This window comes from Arachis hypogaea, chromosome 13 (assembly GCF_003086295.3).
Source record: "Arachis hypogaea cultivar Tifrunner chromosome 13, arahy.Tifrunner.gnm2.J5K5, whole genome shotgun sequence".
In the NCBI taxonomy this organism is placed as follows: Eukaryota; Viridiplantae; Streptophyta; class Magnoliopsida; order Fabales; family Fabaceae; genus Arachis; species Arachis hypogaea.
Window position 1 is genome coordinate 136,473,941 of NC_092048.1, and position 22,641 is coordinate 136,496,581.

The 22,641-nt window shown below is 31.7% G+C and overlaps 3 protein-coding genes across 4 annotated transcripts; 1 reads left to right on the plus strand and 2 right to left on the minus strand.

Moving 5' to 3' along the window:
* The first annotated feature begins 745 nt into the window (after positions 1-745).
* Positions 746-2,067, plus strand: LOC112791876 (thioredoxin H-type 2). Its single transcript, XM_025834893.3, has 3 exons — positions 746-1,323; positions 1,464-1,586; positions 1,700-2,067. The coding sequence occupies exons 1-3, from the start codon at positions 1,180-1,182 to the stop codon at positions 1,829-1,831; spliced, it is 399 nt and encodes a 132-aa protein (XP_025690678.1). The 5' UTR covers positions 746-1,179; the 3' UTR covers positions 1,832-2,067.
* Positions 2,068-5,525: 3,458 nt separating this feature from the next.
* Positions 5,526-13,674, minus strand: LOC112791870 (AMP deaminase). The gene is made up of 19 exons (XM_025834883.3): positions 12,997-13,674; positions 12,522-12,706; positions 11,794-12,007; positions 11,521-11,678; positions 11,333-11,384; positions 11,098-11,225; positions 10,834-11,013; positions 10,437-10,504; positions 10,179-10,321; positions 9,995-10,056; positions 9,791-9,904; positions 8,511-8,651; positions 7,656-7,808; positions 7,501-7,554; positions 7,305-7,415; positions 6,997-7,170; positions 6,808-6,888; positions 6,091-6,189; positions 5,526-6,006 (listed from the first exon to the last, which is right to left on the minus strand). Exons 1-19 carry the CDS (start codon positions 13,487-13,489, stop codon positions 5,938-5,940), a joined length of 2,679 nt encoding a protein of 892 aa, XP_025690668.1. The 5' UTR covers positions 13,490-13,674; the 3' UTR covers positions 5,526-5,937.
* Positions 13,675-16,024: 2,350 nt separating this feature from the next.
* Positions 16,025-22,279, minus strand: LOC112791877 (protein NRT1/ PTR FAMILY 2.13). Of its 2 annotated transcripts, none has more exons than XM_025834894.3 (4): positions 21,771-22,279; positions 20,983-21,200; positions 17,879-18,468; positions 16,025-17,076 (listed from the first exon to the last, which is right to left on the minus strand). In XM_025834894.3, the coding sequence occupies exons 1-4, from the start codon at positions 21,859-21,861 to the stop codon at positions 16,206-16,208; spliced, it is 1,770 nt and encodes a 589-aa protein (XP_025690679.1). In that variant the 5' UTR covers positions 21,862-22,279; the 3' UTR covers positions 16,025-16,205. The 2 variants fall into 2 exon arrangements, with proteins under 2 accessions (XP_025690679.1, XP_025690680.1); XM_025834895.3 differs by having other exon boundaries at positions 20,983-21,208; positions 21,771-22,156.
* Between the last annotated feature and the right edge of the window lie 362 nt (positions 22,280-22,641).

Below are 22,641 nucleotides of genomic sequence, written 5' to 3' on the forward strand. Positions count from 1 at the left end.
TCATAGTAGACGCAGCCCCAGAATCGGCGACCTGAGTTTTCTTTGGTTCCGGAAACTCGCAACACTGGTCTCTCTCCATACCCACAAAGAATCCTCCTCTTCTGCGCAGACTCCCTGCTCCGAAACGACCTTGAGCTCCCCGACGCCATTGCTGCGCTTGAACCCTAGCCCTAGCAGACGCGTTATGCTTCTCTTTTGGGGGTGACGTTTTTTATTTATAATAAAACTTATTTTTCTATATCATTATGTAGGTAAACTACCGGTAACAACCTCAGGGGTAATTGTGTCCAAAAAATTTCGTAATTGGGTGGAAGGACGATTTTAATGTGTTTGTAAAAATTTAGGATGATTTTAATAAAAAAAACCTTTGGGACGAAATTGATTTCGACCTCAGGCCTTGGGGACGAAAAAAGTACTTATCCCTAAAATTTATTATTTTTTTTGACTAATATTTAACCAATTTTAAATTTTAAATCTTAAACTTTAAATTCTAAATTTTTGTGGTATAAAAATAAGGTGTTAGACAAAAATTTTAGTTCTATTATTAAAAAAAAATAGTTCCTCAACATTTTTATATAAAAAATGTTATTTAAATATTTGAAAGTTAAATAGTTTTAAAAATGCGTACTAGACTTCTTCATTATTCAAGGGTGAAATTTTTTTTTAAAAAAATGACTATATATAGTGTGAATCATATTAAATTGATTTTAAACTTTAAAGTGACAAAATGAATGGAGAATAATAAGGGGCTAATATTTTTATTAGAAAAAGTTGGTTCAAATGTATAAAAAAACAAAAAAACAAACAACAAAAATTAATCATCTAATATTTCTCAAGATGAATATTAGTATTTTATACAAAAATGTAGGGTTTTCATTTTTTTAAAACTCTTTTAAACACATGCTAAGGATATTTAATTTGTTTGGGTACGAGCAGTAAATATTGTCAAAATTAGCCGCTTATCTTGCAAGAGAATCCGATACTAAGTAGCTAGTTCTCATATTAAACGATAAAATAGTATTGCAATTATACTTTGCTACTCTCTATATAAAGGCCTTGAATTTTGCAACCAAATGGTATAATAGCAACCAAACAAAGTTGAGTAATTAAACCCCAAATTGAAGTATAGTGCCTGAAACAATCTTTTGGGTTTTTTGTAAAAGGAAGAAGAATTTGATTATGGGAGCCAACTATTCAAATTTGGAATATGTTCAAAGAGCACCAAAGCCATTATCATCAGTAGCTACTTCTCGAATCCTCACCTTTCATTCCTCTGCTAAATGGAAGGCTCACTTTGATGCTTCCAAACAAACAAATAAGCTGGTAAGCTTTGAAAAACTTATATATACAATTAGTTATTAATTATTAATTAGTATCATATAATAGTATTTCATTTTATTATTATTGTTGTCATTAAAATTATTTTGAGAGATATATAATTTATATGAATTTGTTTGCTAAAGATGGTGATTGACTTCACGGCAACATGGTGTGGACCTTGCAAATACATGGGCCCAATTTTCAAAGATTTTTCTGCCAAATACACAGAGGTTGAGTTCATTAAACTTGATGTGGATGAGTTAATGGTAAGTTTGTTCGAACTTATTAGTTATTATATATGTGGGATTATTTATATATTCAACATTATTTTAATTTAATTTGTTTACTAATTAACGTACGAGTTGGGATATTGAATCAGGGAGTGGCCCAAGAATTCCAGGTGCAGGCAATGCCAACATTCGTTTTAGTTAAGAAAGGAAAAATTGTTGATAAGGTGGTTGGTGCAAGAAAGGAGGAGTTGCAGAAGCTTATTGAGAAACACAGGAAATGAATAATGATATTATGATCTTACTAGTTGTTAATGGTACCCTCAAGCAATCATTATCTATAGAACTTGTGAAATAATACCCCCAACTAATTATACTAGGTTGGTGCCCTCTAATAGTATTGCTTGAGCGTTACGTCAGTGTGTAATAGTATGTACTTATATGTATGTAAATCTACACCTTTTTTAAGTATCCATGCATTGCATTATTTTATGAATGTGAAACTACTATATTATTATTATTATTATTATTATTGTTATTATTATTATTATTAAGTCGAATTTTGAAAAAAATTTTCGTATAATAAGTAAATTCACGAAGTGCTACTCAGAATTTATGTTTTTGAAGTTATAAAATATTTGGGTGCATGGTTGGATCAGGTGACAACTACTACTTAAGAATTTGTTCCATAAGGAAATCACATATATCTGCTATTGCATAATTCAATTGGTATTGATGAAACTTATTTCTAAGAAAAAAAATATATATTATGTTTTAATGGTGTATAGAAAATTCTAATTTATTATTTAAAAATAATCCAAAATAAATTATAGGTAAAAATTCTCTCGTGTGAAAGTTGATAGTTAAAAATATTGGACAATTTTAAATTTCTTGACCCAAGACTATTCATGTTACATCATTAACCTAAATTCATGATTATAATGAAGAGAATTTAATTTTATGATTTTTTTATCTTTATTATGAACCAAAATCTAGCAAATTTTTATTTTAAGCTTAATAGTAACTCTCTGATGGAATATGTGGATATTAGTTTCCATTAATCCCTGAAGGCCCAAAATAAAATATTTAATTTTATTTTTATTTAAACTCAAATAAAAACTAAAATAAAATATTTAATTTTATTTTCATTTAAACTCAAATAAAAACTAATAATAACTTATTTTATTTAGCATTTAATAATAGATGAGATCATTTATATACTATAAAGCACTGATACGAATACAGATAAGGGATAAGGGACACGATACGACACACGATACGGCGACACGTGAATTCTAAAAGTTGTTGGACATGGGACATGCATATATTAATAATATAATATATTCATTAATATTAAATCAATAAGTATTTTCAAAAATAACCATATGATATGCATTTTTTTCTAAAGTATGTAAGTATTCAAAAGATGAAATTCTACACTCCTATGTTTTAATAGAGATAGTAAGAGTTTTATACATCACATGTACACAAAAAAAGGTTATCTAAAGTCATATTATTTTTTTATCATATATGGTTGATATCTTTATCATTAGAAAAAGTCATTCTTTCCAACTCCGGTTCATCAAGAGAAATGTGAGCAACTTTAAGAATACTATTTTCTTCATCAATTGATAAAAAAACATCTCCAGCAATATCCCACATCATAGTTTCTCCTTTATTGTATTGTGGAGTTTTTCTTGAAAGAAGACGAAAATTAGTATGGACAAATACTAAATTTTCTGCACGTTTAAGTTTCAACTTGTTTCTTTTTAAGGAATGGATAAAAGAATAAGTACTCCAATTCATTTCACAAGAAGAAGATGAAGATGGTTGTAGACTTGTTTATTTTATCTTAGATATTCATATAAAGTGATTAAAGAAGAGTATATAGAATAATAGAACCAAGAATTAAACCATGGAGAAACATTCTCTCTTACTTAGAATGGAGCAAGCAAACGACCGGAGAAACAATGAACAGGCAGCGAGCACCAGTGAACAGGGAGCAACGACGACGAACACGGCGGAAGTGGCGGCGATGACCAGACGGCGACGACGACCGGAGGTGGCGGCGACGACCGGAGGTGGTGGGAGACCGGCAGTAACGAGTAGAAGGTGAGTGCGTATGGAGCCAAAGAGAGTGGGACGGTGGATGGGGAAAAATTAGATACTTAGGTTTTACCGTTTCACGTTTGTAAAACCTAAAAATCACTAAAGTTTAACTTTTGGGCCGTGTCATGTATGTATGGGTCATGTCCGGACCGTGTTTGGCAATTTTTTTTATTTTTTTAAACAGGAAACGTTTGGACATGAGAAATACGCGTGTCGGACGAGTGCTTATGTGCGTCATGTCCAAAATGTGTCCGACACGCTAATATAGCAATTCAACAAAGTGTCCATATTTCATAGTTTATATATATAAGTCATATAATATGAAATAACTAATGTGCTTGTAATCAATTATATATTATTCATAAATAGATCTAACAATTCTTAATTATTAACAATGCATGAAGATAACTGCATATTAGTCAACTACTTTTTTTTTTGTGCTTGGAGGGAGCTTAAAACCCAAAGAAGAAAAAAAGAGACAAAGATTGCACTCTAATTAGACGGGGTAACGGGGGATCCCTCTTCCATGATCAGCTACCATTCCTTTGAGATCTCCATAAGATAAATCTACAAAGTGATATCCTGCTTCTTTCCTTGTACTTTTCTTCGCTAGCCATCCAGTCAGTTAAAACATTAAGACATTGAATCTATAGACCCTCCACGTTATGTAACTCTTCAGTTTTCACTGAATTAATCATCATCAATTAATATGCTACTTCACCTCTTACAAAGTCACACTTGATATTTCAATACTACACATATGAACACCCTCCAAGCAATTTGAATGATTTCAGCAGTGCTAAGAGAGCACTTCTCAAAACTCTTTTATTCGTTGCAAATCATAAAGTCCAGATCAGACAATTCTTTGGCTTAATTAGCTTTTCAAATTTCATGGCACACTTATTCGGCCCTTTTAGCATGAAATCTGGCATAAAACTCAGCCTTTGAACTCTTAGCGGATAAATTCTATCTAATTTTTCGCATCAAGTTCATTCATAAAAAAATATATTAGATTTTTATCCCCGCCCAACTATACACTTCATGTATCTTTCTAGTAACTAAAACATAACCATACCGTGGCCAGCTAAAACTAAAAGTAGAGGGGTTTTAATCTACACCATTAGTTAATTTATTCATAATAAGTGATCCGATAAAAGTGATTACGTGCACTAAAATTCTCCATTACCATTTGTGTAATGCACTTTATAAACCGTTCGTCAAGTTGGAAGGAAATATCAACCAAATTAAACTACCAGTTGGATTCGCTCATTTTGGTTCACCCTATGACCCTAGCAGCATCTAGAGCAACGCAATCAGTAACGAGAAAAACCAGCCCTGGAATCGAAATTCCAATCATACTTTTGCTTGAGAGAGAGAGAATCCATATCATACCTCTTGGTATAGCAGTGAGTGGCAAGAGTCAAAAAGGTATGCAAAGGGTGCTACTATGTATAATACAGATTTTCAACAAAGCAAATATTAATTAGCGATTAGATGCTTGGTTAAAGAAACTTTTTGTCACAATTTATTTTAAACAAGATTTTATTCGATATTATTTTCACCTATTTCAACTTTATCGTCGGCCTTTTTACTTTAGAAAAAAATGGAAAAAGGAAACGGATATCATTCTACCTCCTTTTTATACATTGGCTATCAATCTCAAGGTGTTTAAAAAAGATTTACAAGGTAAAAGGGCGGATATCATTGTACTTCTTTTTACTCCCACCGTGTATATTGTAGAAATAAAGTTTTTCTAAATAATGCTCGAACTTGAGCTTAATCAGCTAATGATTATTTGGCCAAAGGCACCTTAAACTCTTTTAAGTTCTAATTGTACTCTAGTCATCTAAACTAAAAAGTAACCGAACAGGAATAGAATTTGTAGATATTTTGATAGGGAAAAAAAAAAAACTTTTTCTGATGTTTCCAAACAGAATATATTTTAACGGCCTACACATGCAGAACAAAATTCACATAGTGGCCATTATTAATTTACTATTTCTAGTCTACTAGTGATTAACGAGAGAAAGAGGTGTTGCTATTCCTGCCGCAGAAAATGCCAGCGTTAGATACTGGCTCTTCTTCTGCCTTCTCAGTTCTCTATTCTGTTTATTTTTTAACTTCGATTCTGAACCATGTAAGTTGTAACTAAGGCCTACCATAAAGGTTACATTGTTGTTACAATAAGTTGTCAGCGCCGAAGCTGCTATTCAACATCAGTGGTAAATGCACTGACAATAGAGTCACATAACAGGTTGATTTCATTTTTCATTACTTCATTTCATGGGTCTACATCTTCAGGAAAGGTGGCTTGACCAGCGTATATGTATTGCATTTCATCCTTCCATGTCTGCACAAAACACACAATCGTTATCAAGATAGAATAATTATAATCAAACTGCATTCTGTATAGGGTTTATCACAAATGTTCCACCTCATATCGGAATGCAATTCTCAAACTGGGAACATTTGTCTTGTGAATATCATTTCCTTCCGGACCTCTACGGAAATACTTGTCCCCAAGCCAACGTAACTGTAAAAGGAAGGGAAAATAAATAAATTAAATAAAAAATCAAGACATTTATAAATCAGGAAAGAGCCAGGTAAACAATATTTTATAAACGTCCATGCAATAATATTATAACTGTAACAGCATGTGGATAGCTATCAGTTTTCACTTTTCACAGCTAAAGTTGTGGATCAAACATCAAAAGAGAATACAGACCAAAAGGATGGAAGATCTCAAAGAAAATGCAAATAATAATAATAATAATAATAATAATAATAATAATAATAATAATAATAATAATAATAAGGGTAAAGTATAATTTTCATCTCTAAGGTTTGCAATTTTTTCCAAAAATATCCTTAACGTTTAATTTTATTCAATTTTGTCCCTAACGTTTTCGATTCATTCAATTTTGCCATTAACATTTTCGATTTGTTTAAAAAATATCCCTAAACATTTTCAACTTTGTTCCCAACATTTCAGATGGAGTTAACACTCGGGTAGTTTTGATACAAACCGAAAACGTTAGGGCCAAAATTGAATACAATTAAATGTTAAACATACTTTACCCTAATAATAGAAAATAAAAGAAAAGAAAAACAGGTAATCCAGTGCATAAAATTCCTACACCATTTCATTTACCTTGGTCTGATGTGAAAATCCAGACTGGTAGACAGAATTTCTGGCAATTTCGCACATATCACACGCAGAGAGTTTCCATACCTGCAGTGCATGTGAAAATTATTGACCCCTAGAAGAAATGATGCAACAAAATATTTCACTGTTGTCAGCCAAGAAAAAGGAGCCTAGGTGTTTTAACAGAGAGCAAACCTTTGCTGCGACGCTATATTCCTCAAGCAAGGGCTCTTTTGTCAAATGAATTTGCAAAGGATCATCAGTAGAAAGAGAGACATTCAGACCTCGCTGGAAAAACATGGGCAATGGATTGCGAGAATAGTCCAAGAAAAGTGAATTATTGCTAAGTGGTGACATTGCCAATCCAACCTAAAAAGATAACATGACTGCCATTAAAATTTTATCACAAATTTTTCAAGATTTACAACAAACGCAAACTACGATTGCAGCATGATAGATATTGTTATGTTGACCAAATGACTGACTATTCATGAGGGGCTAACCTGTGCAAGGTAATATAAATATTGCAACACAGGAGTTTTCCGTAGATTAATCCCATGGGAAATATTATGGCATAGGAGGAAAGCAGCAGCCAAATGATCACTATCGCCTGCCTGCATAAGCAAGTAAAATATATTAACCATCTTAAATAAAATAAATAATCAAATCATACAGCTACTATAGCACACAGAAAACAACCTCTCCGCAATGGGGCCGCAACTTAATAGTGGTCATTCCTTTAGATTCACGGAGCTGAAACCAATAGAAAGTAAGATATTAAATATGTTGGAAAAAGAAAGAGAAGACAATAACTAGAAGCTGAAGACGTGTATGCAGAGGGAAATAACAATAACCTTGTTGAGGGTGTACAGGTTTGCATAACAGTAATAAAGATAGTAAGAGTATGCTGGATTGAATTCATTTGTCCACTCTGCTGGTGTAGGCATGTGCTTAGTTGGACGCCTTTCAGGTTTACTTTCATCATCTACAAGGTCAAATCCAACCACCTGCTTTCAAAAAAGTAACATGTTATACCTAGTAAATTATGAAGACAAGAATTAAAAATGGTGCTTCCTTTTTTCATGATTTTAATAATTGAACAATACACAATTGTAACAATGACATTATAAAGAATCGAATGCCGGCTCTCAAATTGAATTTCATCCTCTACTGCTGACATATGAACTGTGAAGTAAAACTTAATGTTCAGAAAAGCACGCCTTTATTACTACAAAGCAACACTGCACAGATGGTAGCTACTTAAAAAAAATCTTTGAACAAAAGAAGAACAACAGCTTGATTTTAAATATATAGGGTTGAATACATAACTGTTATTGAATAACAAGGTATTTGCAAGATGAATAAAAGAAGCAGTTTGCAAAGTACTCAAATAAACTGAAGCTCGTGAATATTTAGCTCCATTATAATTGAGTATGCCTTTCAACTAGCTGAACAGGCACAATCAAATCCAATATAGAAAGTCAGTCATTAGTAGCCACACAGTAGCAATGAGCAATTTACATAGTGGCACCGGTAAAGCACCACAAAGTTGCTTGATGTATCATTGTCACAACATGACATAGTTACACAAGAAATGTTCACTGCTATAATCAAATGACACATACTGAACGTCATTTAACTTTATGACTTCTACATTTGAACATACATAATAGAGCTATGAGCACAAAGGAAGGGTCAAATTGACTAACCTGCTTCAAAAACAAATGTAATTGAGGATGAGAGTTTGGATCAATTGTGACTTCAAATAGAGGAATAAACACATTATCCAAAATATTCTGGAAGGAGGTAACAATTCCCATATTCTTGTATACGTTGTATAGTCGTGGTAACTGTGCAAATGGAAGTTTCATAAAAAAAGATGATAGTCAAAGTCAAAATCCTATACAAGTCAATGCACCAAACACAATTCTGAATAAACAATTAAGACGTATGATGTATGAAGTTAGAAATATTATATCACATCACATCACAAAGAGCATGCATTAAAATGCTGCAAATGGTGTTTCTTCAACATGATCAAATCTAAGCCTCATCTTTCTTTGCTTGTAGAAAAAATTGCATTATATGTCCATTATCTATGTAAGGATCCGTATAATTAACATGGCACATTCCAACAAATATCAAGTGACTTCTCTCTTATTTTCTCTTTTACAATTCTTTTCTTTTGGGAAGAAGCAATGCAGTGCATGGTTAGTTGCCACTTGCTAATCTAGAAGTTAAACCCACTTAACAACTTATGGTAGTGAAGCAGGAATTCATGTGGAGACTGAAGTGATGATGCTGTTGACAACAAGCAGAGTTCTCCTAGTTCCAACAAACATAACACTATAAAAGTAATATAAAGACCTGAAAATGCTCATGCAACAAAGACATTTTACATCAAAGAATTGTGGTTACAGACTTGCTGTGCATATGTTTGAGTGATAACACCCGTGAGTTAATGCTATAATTTGCAAGAATTAAGAAGATTCACTTTCAACAACAGGATACAGGAATATTACAGCACTCGTTGCAGACTGCATACAATTTTGAAGTTACTTACTTCAACCACTTTTCCAAGGGTACTAATCATGAGTATTTCCTTCTTTCTTTTTCTTCTTTTTTTTTTCTCTTTTTTTTTGGATAAAATATTCTCTCCAAATATTTACCACTGTTCATTACAAGTTCAGGCTGAAAAACAAAACAATCCTAAAACTCAAACTAAGGAAACCCATTTGAGTATTAAAAAGACCTATAAACAGTCACAATAAATAAGTAAATAAATGACTGTAAAGTTATGGGAAGTTGGTCTATAGTCTATAAGAATCTTGGTATAAATATCAAATTAGTATCACCAGAAGAGTCAATCAGTTAGGACAGACTTTTATGAGGTCAGATGGATCATATCCGGGCCTCAATGGTTTATCATCAGACTATGCATATCAAAGAATAGATGTTAAAAATTATGCCTCAAGACAGAATAACACACCTGGATTAGCCATACAGCATTCTTGTTATAAATAGCATTGTTAACAAACCAACTTGCTAGCTGGTCCCATTCACTCTGTTTTCTTCCATAAACAGAGATCCTGTACTCAGCCATCTGAAATTTGATTTATAAATAGAAATGAATTAATATATAAGACACAAAAACATTTAACAGAAAAAAGTCTATGCCATGTGAATAAGTTACCTGATATTTGCTAGCTTCAAGATCAGTTAAAACTTGCTTTGTTACTTCAGCCAGAAACCTTCCTGTGAATGTGGGTATGTTTAAGCTATTGTGAAACAATAAAGCATCAACACTTTTAATACATTCAGAGTTCCTACAGCTTAAAAAATTATACAATAGGCATCTTTCATAATCTTAAACAAACCCTGGATAAGATTATCCTGCTTTAAAAATATCTCTCTGAGTCTGCTTTGCCCGCAAGGATTGTACTTGAGGTTGAATTTGTCAAATCTATGAAATGTACTCTTATCTGCATGGACGTCCAACAAATCGACATTCAGATCATACCTGCATTACGATTGCCTCCTATGAGAAACATGCAGACAAGATAAAAGCTCATAAATATAGCAAGCATCTTTCTACAAGTCATTAGATGAAAATTCAGCAGAAAAATAATTCATACCCAGTTAAATCCAAACTCTCAAAAACCTCCTTAAGTGTCATATACTTTCCATCTCTAAATATAACAACCTGCCAACATGTATGAATACTATTAGCAACATTAAGAGGAAATAACAACTAAAAATTAGATGAAGAAAAAGGATGCGAAAAAAACCTACATTATTTTGGTCTCAAAATAAAAAACAAAAAACGGATTTGCTTAAGAATGCCCTTAAAGCACTTGTTAGGGAAATAAACCTAGAAAGCCTTTATCCTTCTAATACATTTAATGCACTGAAAATTTTTAAAAATTTTTTTTTAAAAAATTAAAATTATCTACTTCTAGTACCTTAACAAGTGCCTTAAGTGCGGGCACTCATCAGTTAAACCCCTAAATCAGTCCGAAAGTAGATTATCACCTCATCAGGTTCTTTTCTTAGTTTTGACTTAATGAAGCGGAGGAGATGCTTCTGATTCATGCAAGCCGAATGGTGAATGTGAGTATCAACTTTTCGGATGTTGTAAAAATCTCGATGTGGTGCACCTTTCTGGGCTAGAAACTCCCTATCTGCATTTAGTAATAGATGAAGGCGGAATTTCTGTATAATGATCAGATGCATGTTAACCAAAAGCCAGAGGCAAAACACAAATAGATCACATATGCAAAGGTTGTATAAACATACTTCCTCCAGAAACCGAAGCCTATGATAGCATGCAGAGCGAACATTCCCAACAGACATAACTTTAAGAATGTAATGCATATCTGTAAAAAATGTTGTTGAGCTTGCAACAGGGAAGAGCTCTTCAGTGTCTGCACACAGTTCCACACGAAGCTCAATCATTCTATGCTTAACAGAAAGAAATAAAAAAGCTGAAAATGATCATTGCATTGCCTTGTTTTTACAACTGTGTGCTCACCAGTTTTATTTGCATAGACATGTATGACTCCATCTTCCATTCTAAAATGATGCTGTTAGAAACATTAAAACATCAGTATAACAATTTTGAAAACCACTTCAAGGGGGAAAGAAAAAGGTTACTGTTAGTATCTCTAGCAGATGGGAACAAAAATATCTGAGGGGAATAATGGAAAACAACTAACTTACTGGTGTTGCTTCAACTGGTTCAAAATGAAATGGGTCAGAGTCAGCCTCCACAGGTTCAGCCTTCCATGGAAGGTTTTCCTTGTAAACATATTGCTTACGCAAATCTAAGCACTCTCTAATCATCTTGCACACTTCCTCTTCTTCTATGTTTATTGGCTCTGAACATTTTTATAAAGGAGAAAAAATGCATCAAATCACTGTGAAAAGAATAAAATTAGAAAAATGCCAAACACAAGAATCATAGTACAGATTATGTTACAAATATGACATTACCGTTCACTGTGTTTCTTTTAGGGAAAACACTACTGATAAAAGCAAGGTCTTTTTCAGCAGCATGTGCTGAATTTGAATCCACTGTTCCATCAGTATTCATATCGCCACTTGCTTTCCCTTCTTTTGAAACCTCTCCAGACATCTGGTGTGCAGAGTTTGCATCATCGAGCCTGAAAGCAACACCGGATAAATTGCACATGTTTGGATTCAGTCCCTGCAACAACATAGCAAACCATTTAAAACAATGTACAATGAACAATAGCATACCAAAATCAAGCAAGGAAGGATAATTGATGGTCATCCACCACACTTTATAGCCTATGCTTTTTCAACCATGAACAGATTGTTTGGACCAAATTAAAATCTGGCAGTTTCAATACTTACTACAAGGGTTCCATTACCTGATGTGAGAGTTTGTTAAACATCGGGAGACTTCTGGTTTTGTTATGGATGAGTTATAAATTTTTAAAAGATTCATTAAATTAATAACAGCCATAAATATTTGGCAACTCACTTGGTTACCTTTGACCCAAAGACATGCATGAAGGATATGTCCCCTTCACAATCCAATATAACGGTAGGTAACAATTTTCATATGTAACTGAAATCACAAGCATGTTCCCCAACTAGGCCCCTAGACTGGGGGGAAGAAGGAGGGTGGAAGAGAAGGGGGGGATTGAAAATAATCAACATTCACAATTCCAAAAGGTAAGAAAACATATTCTCACATAATTATTCGAAGAATCTCTAGTCCCAGGGTAAAAAGGAATGCGACTGTCATCACCAAGCTGTGTTCCCTCCTCGTCAGAATCTTCAGTACTTTCAAAAGCAGTTCGCCCCGGCGACCTCGGGGTCATGATTCTACCAACAGATGCTATTCTCTTATAAGAACTCGAAAGCTGAGCATTCTCTCCTTCACCAATCCAAAAAACATAAACATAATTTAATCTAGAATCCACGAAAAAAAAAAAGAAAGAAACTCGACTTCTACCTCACACTAGTTTCTACTTCGATAGCGTTAAATGAATGATCAAATTACAGATAAAAACACATAATATAAGCATCCTCTCAAACGAAAACAGACAGAAAAATAAATGAATAACTGATTGAGAATTGAATCAAAACGACTTCAACTGCACGGAAAGTTGAAAAAACCTTAGATAAACTTAAAACAAGTTCAAGCTCGAGAGTTCGAATTCGCACCGGTGGTGGATCGCGTTCGAAGAGAAGGAAGCCCTAGCGGCGCAAACTTGAGATTATCAAGCGACGAGACACGGTTCTGCGCAGTGTTCCCGAACCTAGGGTCCTCCGGGAACCAATCCGCCGCAGAAGCCACGTTCGGCATAGAAGACGAAATCCTATAGCTCCGAAGCAAGCTTTCGTCCACGGACCTTGTCAGGCTTCCCTGATAGTGTGTCGAATCAGCGTCGAATTCTCCGCCGAAGCCGCTCCGATCGTCGCCGTCTTCGTATTCTTCTTCTTCGAAGTCATCGTAGTCGTCGGTGTCGGCATCGACGGCGCCGCTAGAGGAAGTACGAGGTGGCCCGCGGCGGACCTCGACGAGGCGGTGGAGGACGTGGTCAACGGTGCGGCGGTGGATGTAGAAGGCGGAGATGGCCATGAAGGAGGCTCCGAGCAGAGCCGCCATTGCGAGGTGCATAGAAGGTGGAAGCGACATGGAAGATGAAGGATCCATTGTAGCAACTGATTGATGATGGTGGTGGTGATCACATTCAACTACAAGAACTCGAACTCGGTAGCTGAGTCACTCAGCGAGTTGACACACACTAAAACGGAGTCGGATACAGTGAAGACTGAAGAGCTAAGAGCGAAGAAGAAATGCGAAACTCAGCTACTGCTTCATTTGCTCCACCTCAATACTGTTCAGAGGTGTCTAGGGAGATCCCTAAGTGGGACCCACCCGTTAATGCCACGTGGCTCGTTGTTATTTGCTGTTAACCCCTACCCTTTTTGTGGGGCTTTGAGAAATCGAAAAAATAAATATCTATTAAAAGATTTTTTTTTTTTATTCTTTTTGACGAGCCGTAAGCCCGTAATAGGTTGATTACGTTTTTTTGTTTGGGTCATGTAATAGGTTGATTACTGTACATAAGAATAAAATTAAGTGGGCTATGTTAACATCTTTTTGGTTGTGCTTCAAATTTTTTTTTTACCAGGTTGTGCTTCAAATTGCAAAAGGTTTCTCGCCAAAAAGACTTTCACTGGACCTAACTAGACCAAAACATAGCCCGACCAAGAAAAAACACCAAAATAAGTAGTAGTACCACGTCCAAAAAAAAAAAAGTAGTAATACCAATGTAATCTGTATTAATCGTTCCAATTTTATTGGAGGGCTATAGAAAAATATTTTATAAAAATTATAATTTTAAAATTTTAATATATTTTTATATATTTATTAAAATATATTTTTTAAAACTTCTATTAATAAAAAAACAAACATATATTTTTAAAATACATGTTAATTAAATTTTAGGAATAAAAACAGGTCAAACCAAGTCAAATTTTGTTATTAAAAGTTCAGGTCTATAGTTATCTACTAAATTCTAATAATAATAATAATAATAAATATTTAATTAATATATGTTTTAGAAACACAAGTTAATATATCACATCACCATTAACAAAATGTTTCACCTTCATTAATGGTCCATCATCTGACAATGTCAACGTTCTAACCACGTTGGTCCTAGTGATGGCCAGGCCAGTTGCAAGTTGCATTGCATATGGATTTGATCAACCTGCTGGTCAGAAGCTCTATCTATGCTTACATGCATTTGAATTCACTTTTGAAATGTTGACGAGTAGTAATAATGTATGCCAAGATTTCCCTTTCAAATTTTTAAAATGGTTATCTTTTAGTTATTCGCCTTTGACTAGAAGACAACGACAAAAGCAATTTTTTCCACTCATGAGTAATCAACAACCACACTAATTCCCATCTTGTTTTATTGTCAAAAATCATGCTACTAAAGTTAATCATTCTGTGACGAGCCTGATCTGTATGATTGAGTCATTGAGACATGCAATACTGTATATTCGTAGAGGAAAAGTTCTTGAATAATATTTTTTATATCATCAAACTATTCATCCTAAACAATAATTTAAATTAATAAAAAATATAATATAAATAGTTATGTATTTAATATTTTTTAAATAAAGACTTTTTTTAGATTTGTTTGAATTTTGTATAATTTTTTTTATATTTGTTTTATATATGCTATTTTTTCTATTTTTGTAATTCATCTATAATTAAACTCTACATTTTTTAAATATAAAATTTTGATACCATATCATAAAATTATCCATCTTAAAAGTTTAAACTAATAAAAAAATAAAAATAATTATATCTCAAACGCATTCATTATCATATGATATGTAATATGTATCTCTTTTGCTATAATTATATATCACTATATTATGTGTACATTAAAATCAACTATCAAAGTCAATCACTAATATAAAATATATGTTAAAATATAAATATATATTAAAAATAAATTAAATCATATATATTTATAGATAGATACATTAATAACTAATTTTAGTAAAGTGATTGATTTTAGTGTATAAATAATATTTTTGATATTTTTAAAGACAATAAATGGTTAGCTACAAGATGTTTTTCATGCTCAAAAAGATATTTCAACTTGCAAGCTTTTAGTTAAAAGACAACATTTTATATAATATTAGAATATATTTAATACATATTTTAATATCAATCACCACAATTACTTTATATTCCTTCTTACTTTTCATATATATAAAAAATTCTAATTCTTTTTGTACAAATTTTTAATAATTATAAATTATAAATGAAAATATATAGTTGTCATGTGATTGATTTCGGATCATGAATTAAAAAGATGCCTCCAAATTAAATGAATATCTCATACGTAGAGTATTAACTTACCGTCCTCGGAATAATCTTGTGTCTATCCAATAAATGCACAATAAATTTGATTAAGACTACCATAATCAGTTCAATTATTTCTGTCATTACTTACGTTTCACAATTTTCTTCCAAAAATTATTGGCTCTTAATTAACAGAAAAAGCAAAATATATATACATTGTTCTTTTCTATATATAGTTGCTATCTATCATGTCATGTCTATCTGAAAGCTAAGTTTAGAGAAGGCTACACAAAGAAACTTTTAAAAGTCTAGCTAGCACGTGTAATGCATGCGGTTTCAATCGAAAACAGAGAGTAATTAATTAAACCTGTTAATTATTATACTATTATTATTTCATTCTCAATAGCTTTCATTACATTTCCAATAAGACAAGTAATATAATCTAAGTATTACATCATCATGATCATAATAATAATAATAGCTTAAAATCCTAATAAGAGAAGTGAAGTAAAAATAAAACCATCAACTTAGGTTCTTTCTAGGTTTTGTGTGATCCCATCTCCATGTCTTGTGGCAATGGATCAATAACCTGGATCTTTTTGTATTGATACCTTGTAGCAACATGTATAAAATAAACCAAGTTTATAACGCCTAGTCCTGCAATAATGTAGTAAAAATAATCTATCCTACCAGCATTTATGTCATTTGTTAACCAATCTGGATGGCTATGTGTTCCAGTAACATGATGAACAATGTTAACAATTATAGCACTCACATAGCTAGCACATCCAAAAGCAAATGGAAACAATGAATTGCCAACACTTCTCATATTCTCAGGAAACTCTCTATTAAAAATCTCAATTAGCCCTATTGCACTAAAGGCTTCACACATACCCATTAGGACCAATTGTGGTGCTAGGTAAAAAACTGAAATAGGAGCAATTCCTAGTGGATTTTGATGTGAATTTGCTGAATCCCTTCTCAATTTTTCAACCAAACCAGCAACAACCATAGAGAAAATAGAGAAGACATTGCCAATTCCAATTCTTAGTAGTAGGGTGATGCCACCTTCTTGGTTGGTCATTTTTCTTAGCCTTGGTACTAGGATCCGGTCATAGAATGGGAGCCACAAAGCTATGGTAATGTATGATATGACTCCAATTGAACCTGCTGGGACTTGGAATTTAGGTCCTAGGTTTCTGTCCATTTTCAGGGCTTGTGTTACATTGAATGTTCCTTGTTGTAACAGGGCAATGAGAGGAATGATACTAGTAAATAAGATTGGTAAAACTCTTGCTATGCATTTAACCTCTTCTACTTGCTGAATGCTTGTAAGTCTCCACTTATTCACTATGCTCTTATCTTCGTTTAGATCCCCCTCCATTATTAGAGCAGCTTTGTTCAAGGCCCTAGTTTAAAAAAAAAAAAAAGCTAATTAGTAAGCTTTCAGTTTTTGCATAGATTTTTGGCTCTCTAAAAATTAATTACTCTGCTCAAAATTCAAACATAATAAGGTTATGTACTCATCAACTAATATATTGTTTATTTTTATATTTATATTTATCTAATTATATGTATGTTAATCCATTAAATTTCCTTGTATATATGAAAAAAAAATACTAATTCTCCTTATAAAACATGTCAATGGTTAAATAATCAAAGTTCAAGAAGCTAAGCAATTTGTAAATAATAGCTGTTTAATTTCATGGCTTCCTCAATTGTTTGTTGTCTATAGTTATGGACTATGGTCAATGAGATAGTAGATAAAATTGGGAGTAGGGTTGGAAGTGAGTCAAGCCAGCTCATGAGCTAGCTCGAGTTCGACTCGTTAATAGCTCGATAAGCTAAACTTGTGAGCTTTCGATGAGTCGAGCTTAAACTTAAAAAATAAGCTCGATTGTTAATGAATCGAGCCGTGAGCCAAACTCAATTTTTGTGAGCCGAGCTTGAGCTTAGTCTAGCTCGACTCATCTCGACTCACTTCCAGCCCTAATTGGAAGTACCCAAATAAAAAACTGAAATAAAATAAAATAAAATAAAATAAAATAAGAGTTTTGTTCCTTATTATATTCCATAGAAAATTTAGAATGAATAATGAATACTAGTCAATGAGACAATGATAGATGAATATAGTGACATTCGTATATAATAGTAACAAATAAACAAATAATGAATAAGAAAAAACATAATATATAGAAATAAAGATGTTACCTAAACTGTTGGGTTAAAGGGAGCTTTAATGGCAAAGAATCACCACTACTAGCAGAGATCAATGGGGGATCATAGAAAACACCATCAAGTTTGTCTTCAATAATTGGAAGCATGAGTTTTCTTTTCCTATAAGCAGCAACAAGAACATGTCCACTTCCAGGAAAAGTGCTCCCTTCAGGCTTCACATACACATAAAGCCTTGTTCCAACAAACAACATGATTATGGACAAAAACATGCACACAGTTGGTATTGCAAAACCTATTTTCCAGCTAATAGAGGTTTGGACATAGATAACAAGTGTTTGAGACACCAACAAGACCAATGTGAATGTTGTGTAGTACCAATTGAAGTAGCTGGCCATGCCTTTCTTCCCTTCTTCCGTTGTCTGGTCGAATTGGTCGACGCCGAACGGTATGCTACACGGCCTTATTCCGGCCGAACCTATTGTCAAGAAGCAAAGTCCTAAGATCACAACACCCATTTGAGAATTGCTTGCTTTAACACATTCACCTTTTGCCAGTTCTTGAGCTGTGCAACTTGGAGGGTGCAATTCTGGTAACCATGATGTTAAAAACACCAACACCATTCCCTAACATCATGTTTCAAAATATCAATTAAACAAAGAAAAGGTACAGGAGAGAATGAAAATACTAAACAATGTGAACAATAGATATATCAAATGTTCATTTCACTAGGTGTACGGATGGTTATTCTAATATTAAGATTTAAGTGGATAATTTAGAAATGTAGTGTGTTTTGATTTAATTAGTGGTTGTTTATGTTGTTCAAGAAAGTTATTAGTTACCTGTCATAGCCCATTAAACAAATATTCTATATTATTATTTTGGATGTTATATGCATATAAAAAATAATATTTGTGTATAAATATATATATTATTTAATTTATTTTTAATATACAATATATAAGAGTGACTAATTTTTTTTATATATGTAAGATAATTGATTTTAATGTATTTATACTATATGAAAATAATAATTTAATGAAAAATTACAGTTTCTCTTTTGGAGGGATAATAATAAAAGGTTAATATTTATTTATTTTCCCCTCCCCACAATATTTTCACGAGATTAGCTTATAATAATTTTATATTCATCAATCTTCTTTTTTGTTTGTGTCTTATATATATATAGTAACACAGAATTAATTTATATTTGTATAAGTAGTAAAAGATTAATTGACGATTATTATTCTTTTTAAAAGACTGAAGCAATGAAATTCTATCCATGTGGGAAAAAAATTAGACAATGTATGTGATGTATTTTAAATTGACAATTATTTTGAAAAGAAATAATTTTCTAATAATAATGTAAGATAAAAAAAATTAAGAAATAAAAAAGGATGTAAGACAAATAATTAACTAAAATAGTTTGTGTTGGAGTAATAATATATTTTAATTAGAGATCTAATTATATATTATTTCTGTTAATTTAAATTTTTAGGATAAGTTAATAATTTCAGATCATTTGGAACGGACTAGGGATAGAAGTGACCATTCATTTCTTTCATGTCATTTTCATCGATCAAGTCCATTATTCCTCTTTTAGTAATTTGTTCTTTATTTATTTATTTATTTATTTATTTACTTTTTGCTCAAATCCATTATATGTCTGTCTTTAAACCAATTGAGATGTTCTTGTTGTCCTTAACCTAACTTGTTAGATTCGACGACCAAAATTGTAAGCACAAGGCATGCTATATATATATATATATATATATATATATATATATATATATATATATATATATATATATATATATATATATATATATATATATGTGTGTGTGTGTGTGAATAAATACAAAAAAAACAATAATACAAGTATACAATATTAATTAATTAATATAAAATTTTAAATTTCATTTTGTTTTGGTTAGTTTTCATGGTTCCACTAGTAAAACTGAGTGTGTATATATATGCATGCAGTGACAACAATCTGAAACTATCCCCAGTTCCCCACTTAGTATACCTATTATTGCACTTAATAATATTAAAAACTTTGTAGTAAAAAAGAAAGAAATGAAATAATGCCTAGACTCATGCATGTGCCACATTTAATGTGAAAACTGTAGCTCAGGGTCTACTTGTATTTTTTTTTTCAGTAATACTAAAAAAATAAAAAAGACGAAATTTATTTTATTTATTATTTATTAATTATTACTAAAATTAATAAATATTAAATAAGATAAATTTTAATTTTTTATTAATTTTTTTTATTTACAAACATTTCCGTTTTCCTCCATTATTGATGTCTGCTCAAACCATCTTCTCCATTGTCTCAACCACAGGGGCAATAATAATTGTATAACAAATTAAACAACTAATTAGTGACACTTTATTAATTATAATTTATTTTTATCTAACATCATATATCTCTTCAAAAATATTTTGAGAGGTACTTAAAATTAATTTTAGAAGTAATTTAAATTTACTTTTATATATTTGGCAAAAATTATTTTGAGTTAAAAATATAAGCTGATCATGTTATTATTCCTATATAAATAAGTAAACATTATTTAATAATAAGTTTACTGTACTTTTATTGTACACATACATCACCCACAAACAAAATTAAAACATTTTAAAAAAAGAATTATTTAATTTTAAAATAGAACCAAACACAAATATATTCTTTCAATAATATACATATATACATACTCTCATTTTATTAAGAAGTATTTTTCCAAAACTTTTTTTTTTCAAAGTTAATTCTCCTAATAAACCCTAACCCAATCATATAGTACTACTCTAATTACTTTACGAAAAATGATAAGAGTCATGTGAATTTATTATTTTTTTGATTATCACTTAGTCATTAATTTAATTTTTTTTATTTTTTTAGTTATGTTACGTATATACTAAAATTAACTACTAAAATTAACTATCAGTATAAAATATATGCTAGAGCATAAATATATATTAAAAATAAATTAAACCACACATATATTTATATATAAATATATTGGTGACTAAAATTAGTGACTGATTTTAATGTACAGATAATATTTTTAAATTTTTTTCGTCCAGTCTAACAATGTATTTTATCCTCCGATCAAATATTGGGTGAGAGAGAGAGAGAGTACCAAAAGAGAAGAAAAGGAAGCAAAAGCAATAGTCCTGAAGCGACCGAAAAAGGCATCAGAAATGAAGGCACCGAGCAAGGGACCAAAGTTGGTCAACCCAAACCAAATATTCATAACATTTGAAGCGCTGACTTGGTTTAGATGAAGCTGTGTTGTTAGATACACCATAAAGTTCAGAAGTAACCCAAACACTGCCAACCTCTCAAACGTTTCATTCCCTGCACTCCTTATTATTGCAATGCAAATTAAATAAATTAACTTACTTACCCACATATATAATATTAATTAAGCATGCTCTTAGATATAGTAATATATAAGCAATCTTAGTATAGCTTATAAAAACGGACATTAACAGTGCACTTGCAACTTGTAATAATAAATTAATTAATAATAGAGCGATGAGACACAACACAAAGAATTTGTCAATCATCCGCTCATAAAAGGATTATTATTAATATTTAATTTAAATATTTCATATATAGGAAACAAAATTTACAAACAAAAAAAAAAAGATGGTCACCCCAGCACAACACTACCGGCACAATTGTGATATATTATTTTTAACAATTCATAGAAATAAAAAAAATAGTATAATAATGATGGCTATATATATATATATAAACAATAAACATGAACTGTGATGTTATTTTGACAAAAAAAAAAGTTAATTTTTTTCATAAACTAATCAGTTAGTTTTATATAAATTGGTGATTGTGAATTGATAACTCGATCTGATAGATGAAAAAGAACGAGAGTTATAGAGTTGATTGAAGAAGAGAGAAATTGACCTAAAATAAAAGGTACAGCCTTCCAGCCTCCATATTTCTTGTTGGTTTTGGTAGCTGAAGAAGATTCTGAAGAAGATATTTTTTCAATCATTGTTGCAACTTTTTTTATTTGTGCCGCCTGTGATGAACTCAATGAAATGCAAACAGTTTCTCTAAGTAATTAAGAATAGTGAGAGAAGCAGAAGCAGTTCTATGTGTATATGTCGTATCAACAATCAAAATATAAGATAACCGAGCACTTATTCATCATATATTATATGATCATAGCTATATATTAAAGGCTAGACCAGAGAGAGAGAAAGAGAGAGAGAGTAATATACGCTTCAGGCGTTGGAATTAAAGATTTTCTGAGCTAAGGCACACAATATCATGTGCCCAATAACCTCTTGCATTTATATGCACAAAAAACAAAGATTATATAATGAATATTATTGAATGGCCAAGCTTTGTTTTTGGGCACGTATGTATGTATGTATGTGCTGTAGTATTCTACTGAGTTCCCAAGGTCTAGCAAAATATAAAATATCTTCCTTATTTACACCCTTGCTTGTCCTAGCTAGTGACTACTGACTAGTGAGTTAGAAAACGTCAATAATCAACAGCTATAGCTAGTAATCCCAGTTCAAAATAGTAAATAAGTGTAAGCTTCAATTAATAATATTAAATAATTGACATATATATGATCATCGCACTTTGAATAGTAAGTAGTATTTTATAATTTATAGTCAAATCATAAATCCCTAAATGAATAATATTCCCATGACACTATATCTACCAAAAATATTTATTTCCTGCCTAAAAGAGAAACCCTTCCATTTTACGAAAAACGTCCGAATTATTACCAACAATATGCGTAAAACTGTTTAGTCCA

Bases quoted from the DNA above. Each gene is read 5' to 3' on its own strand.
- LOC112791876 (XM_025834893.3), top strand. From the start codon at position 1,180: ATGGGAGCCAACTATTCAAATTTGGAATATGTTCAAAGAGCACCAAAG. The intron at 1,324-1,463 runs GTAAGCTTTGAA...TGTTTGCTAAAG, and splicing joins CCAAACAAACAAATAAGCTG to ATGGTGATTGACTTCACGGC. The intron at 1,587-1,699 runs GTAAGTTTGTTC...ATATTGAATCAG, and splicing joins TTGATGTGGATGAGTTAATG to GGAGTGGCCCAAGAATTCCA.
- LOC112791870 (XM_025834883.3), bottom strand. From the start codon at position 13,489: ATGGATCCTTCATCTTCCATGTCGCTTCCACCTTCTATGCACCTCGCA. The intron at 11,385-11,520 runs GTAAGTTAGTTG...TGTTTCTAACAG, and splicing joins AACCAGTTGAAGCAACACCA to CATCATTTTAGAATGGAAGA. The intron at 10,322-10,436 runs GTATGAATTATT...ATCGTAATGCAG, and splicing joins GAGAGTTTGGATTTAACTGG to GTATGATCTGAATGTCGATT.
- LOC112791877 (XM_025834894.3), bottom strand. From the start codon at position 21,861: ATGATTGAAAAAATATCTTCTTCAGAATCTTCTTCAGCTACCAAAACC. The intron at 18,469-20,982 runs GTACTCTCTCTC...ACATGATGTTAG, and splicing joins CTTCCTTTTCTTCTCTTTTG to GGAATGGTGTTGGTGTTTTT. The intron at 17,077-17,878 runs GTAACATCTTTA...TTTTTAAACTAG, and splicing joins CCTTTAACCCAACAGTTTAG to GGCCTTGAACAAAGCTGCTC.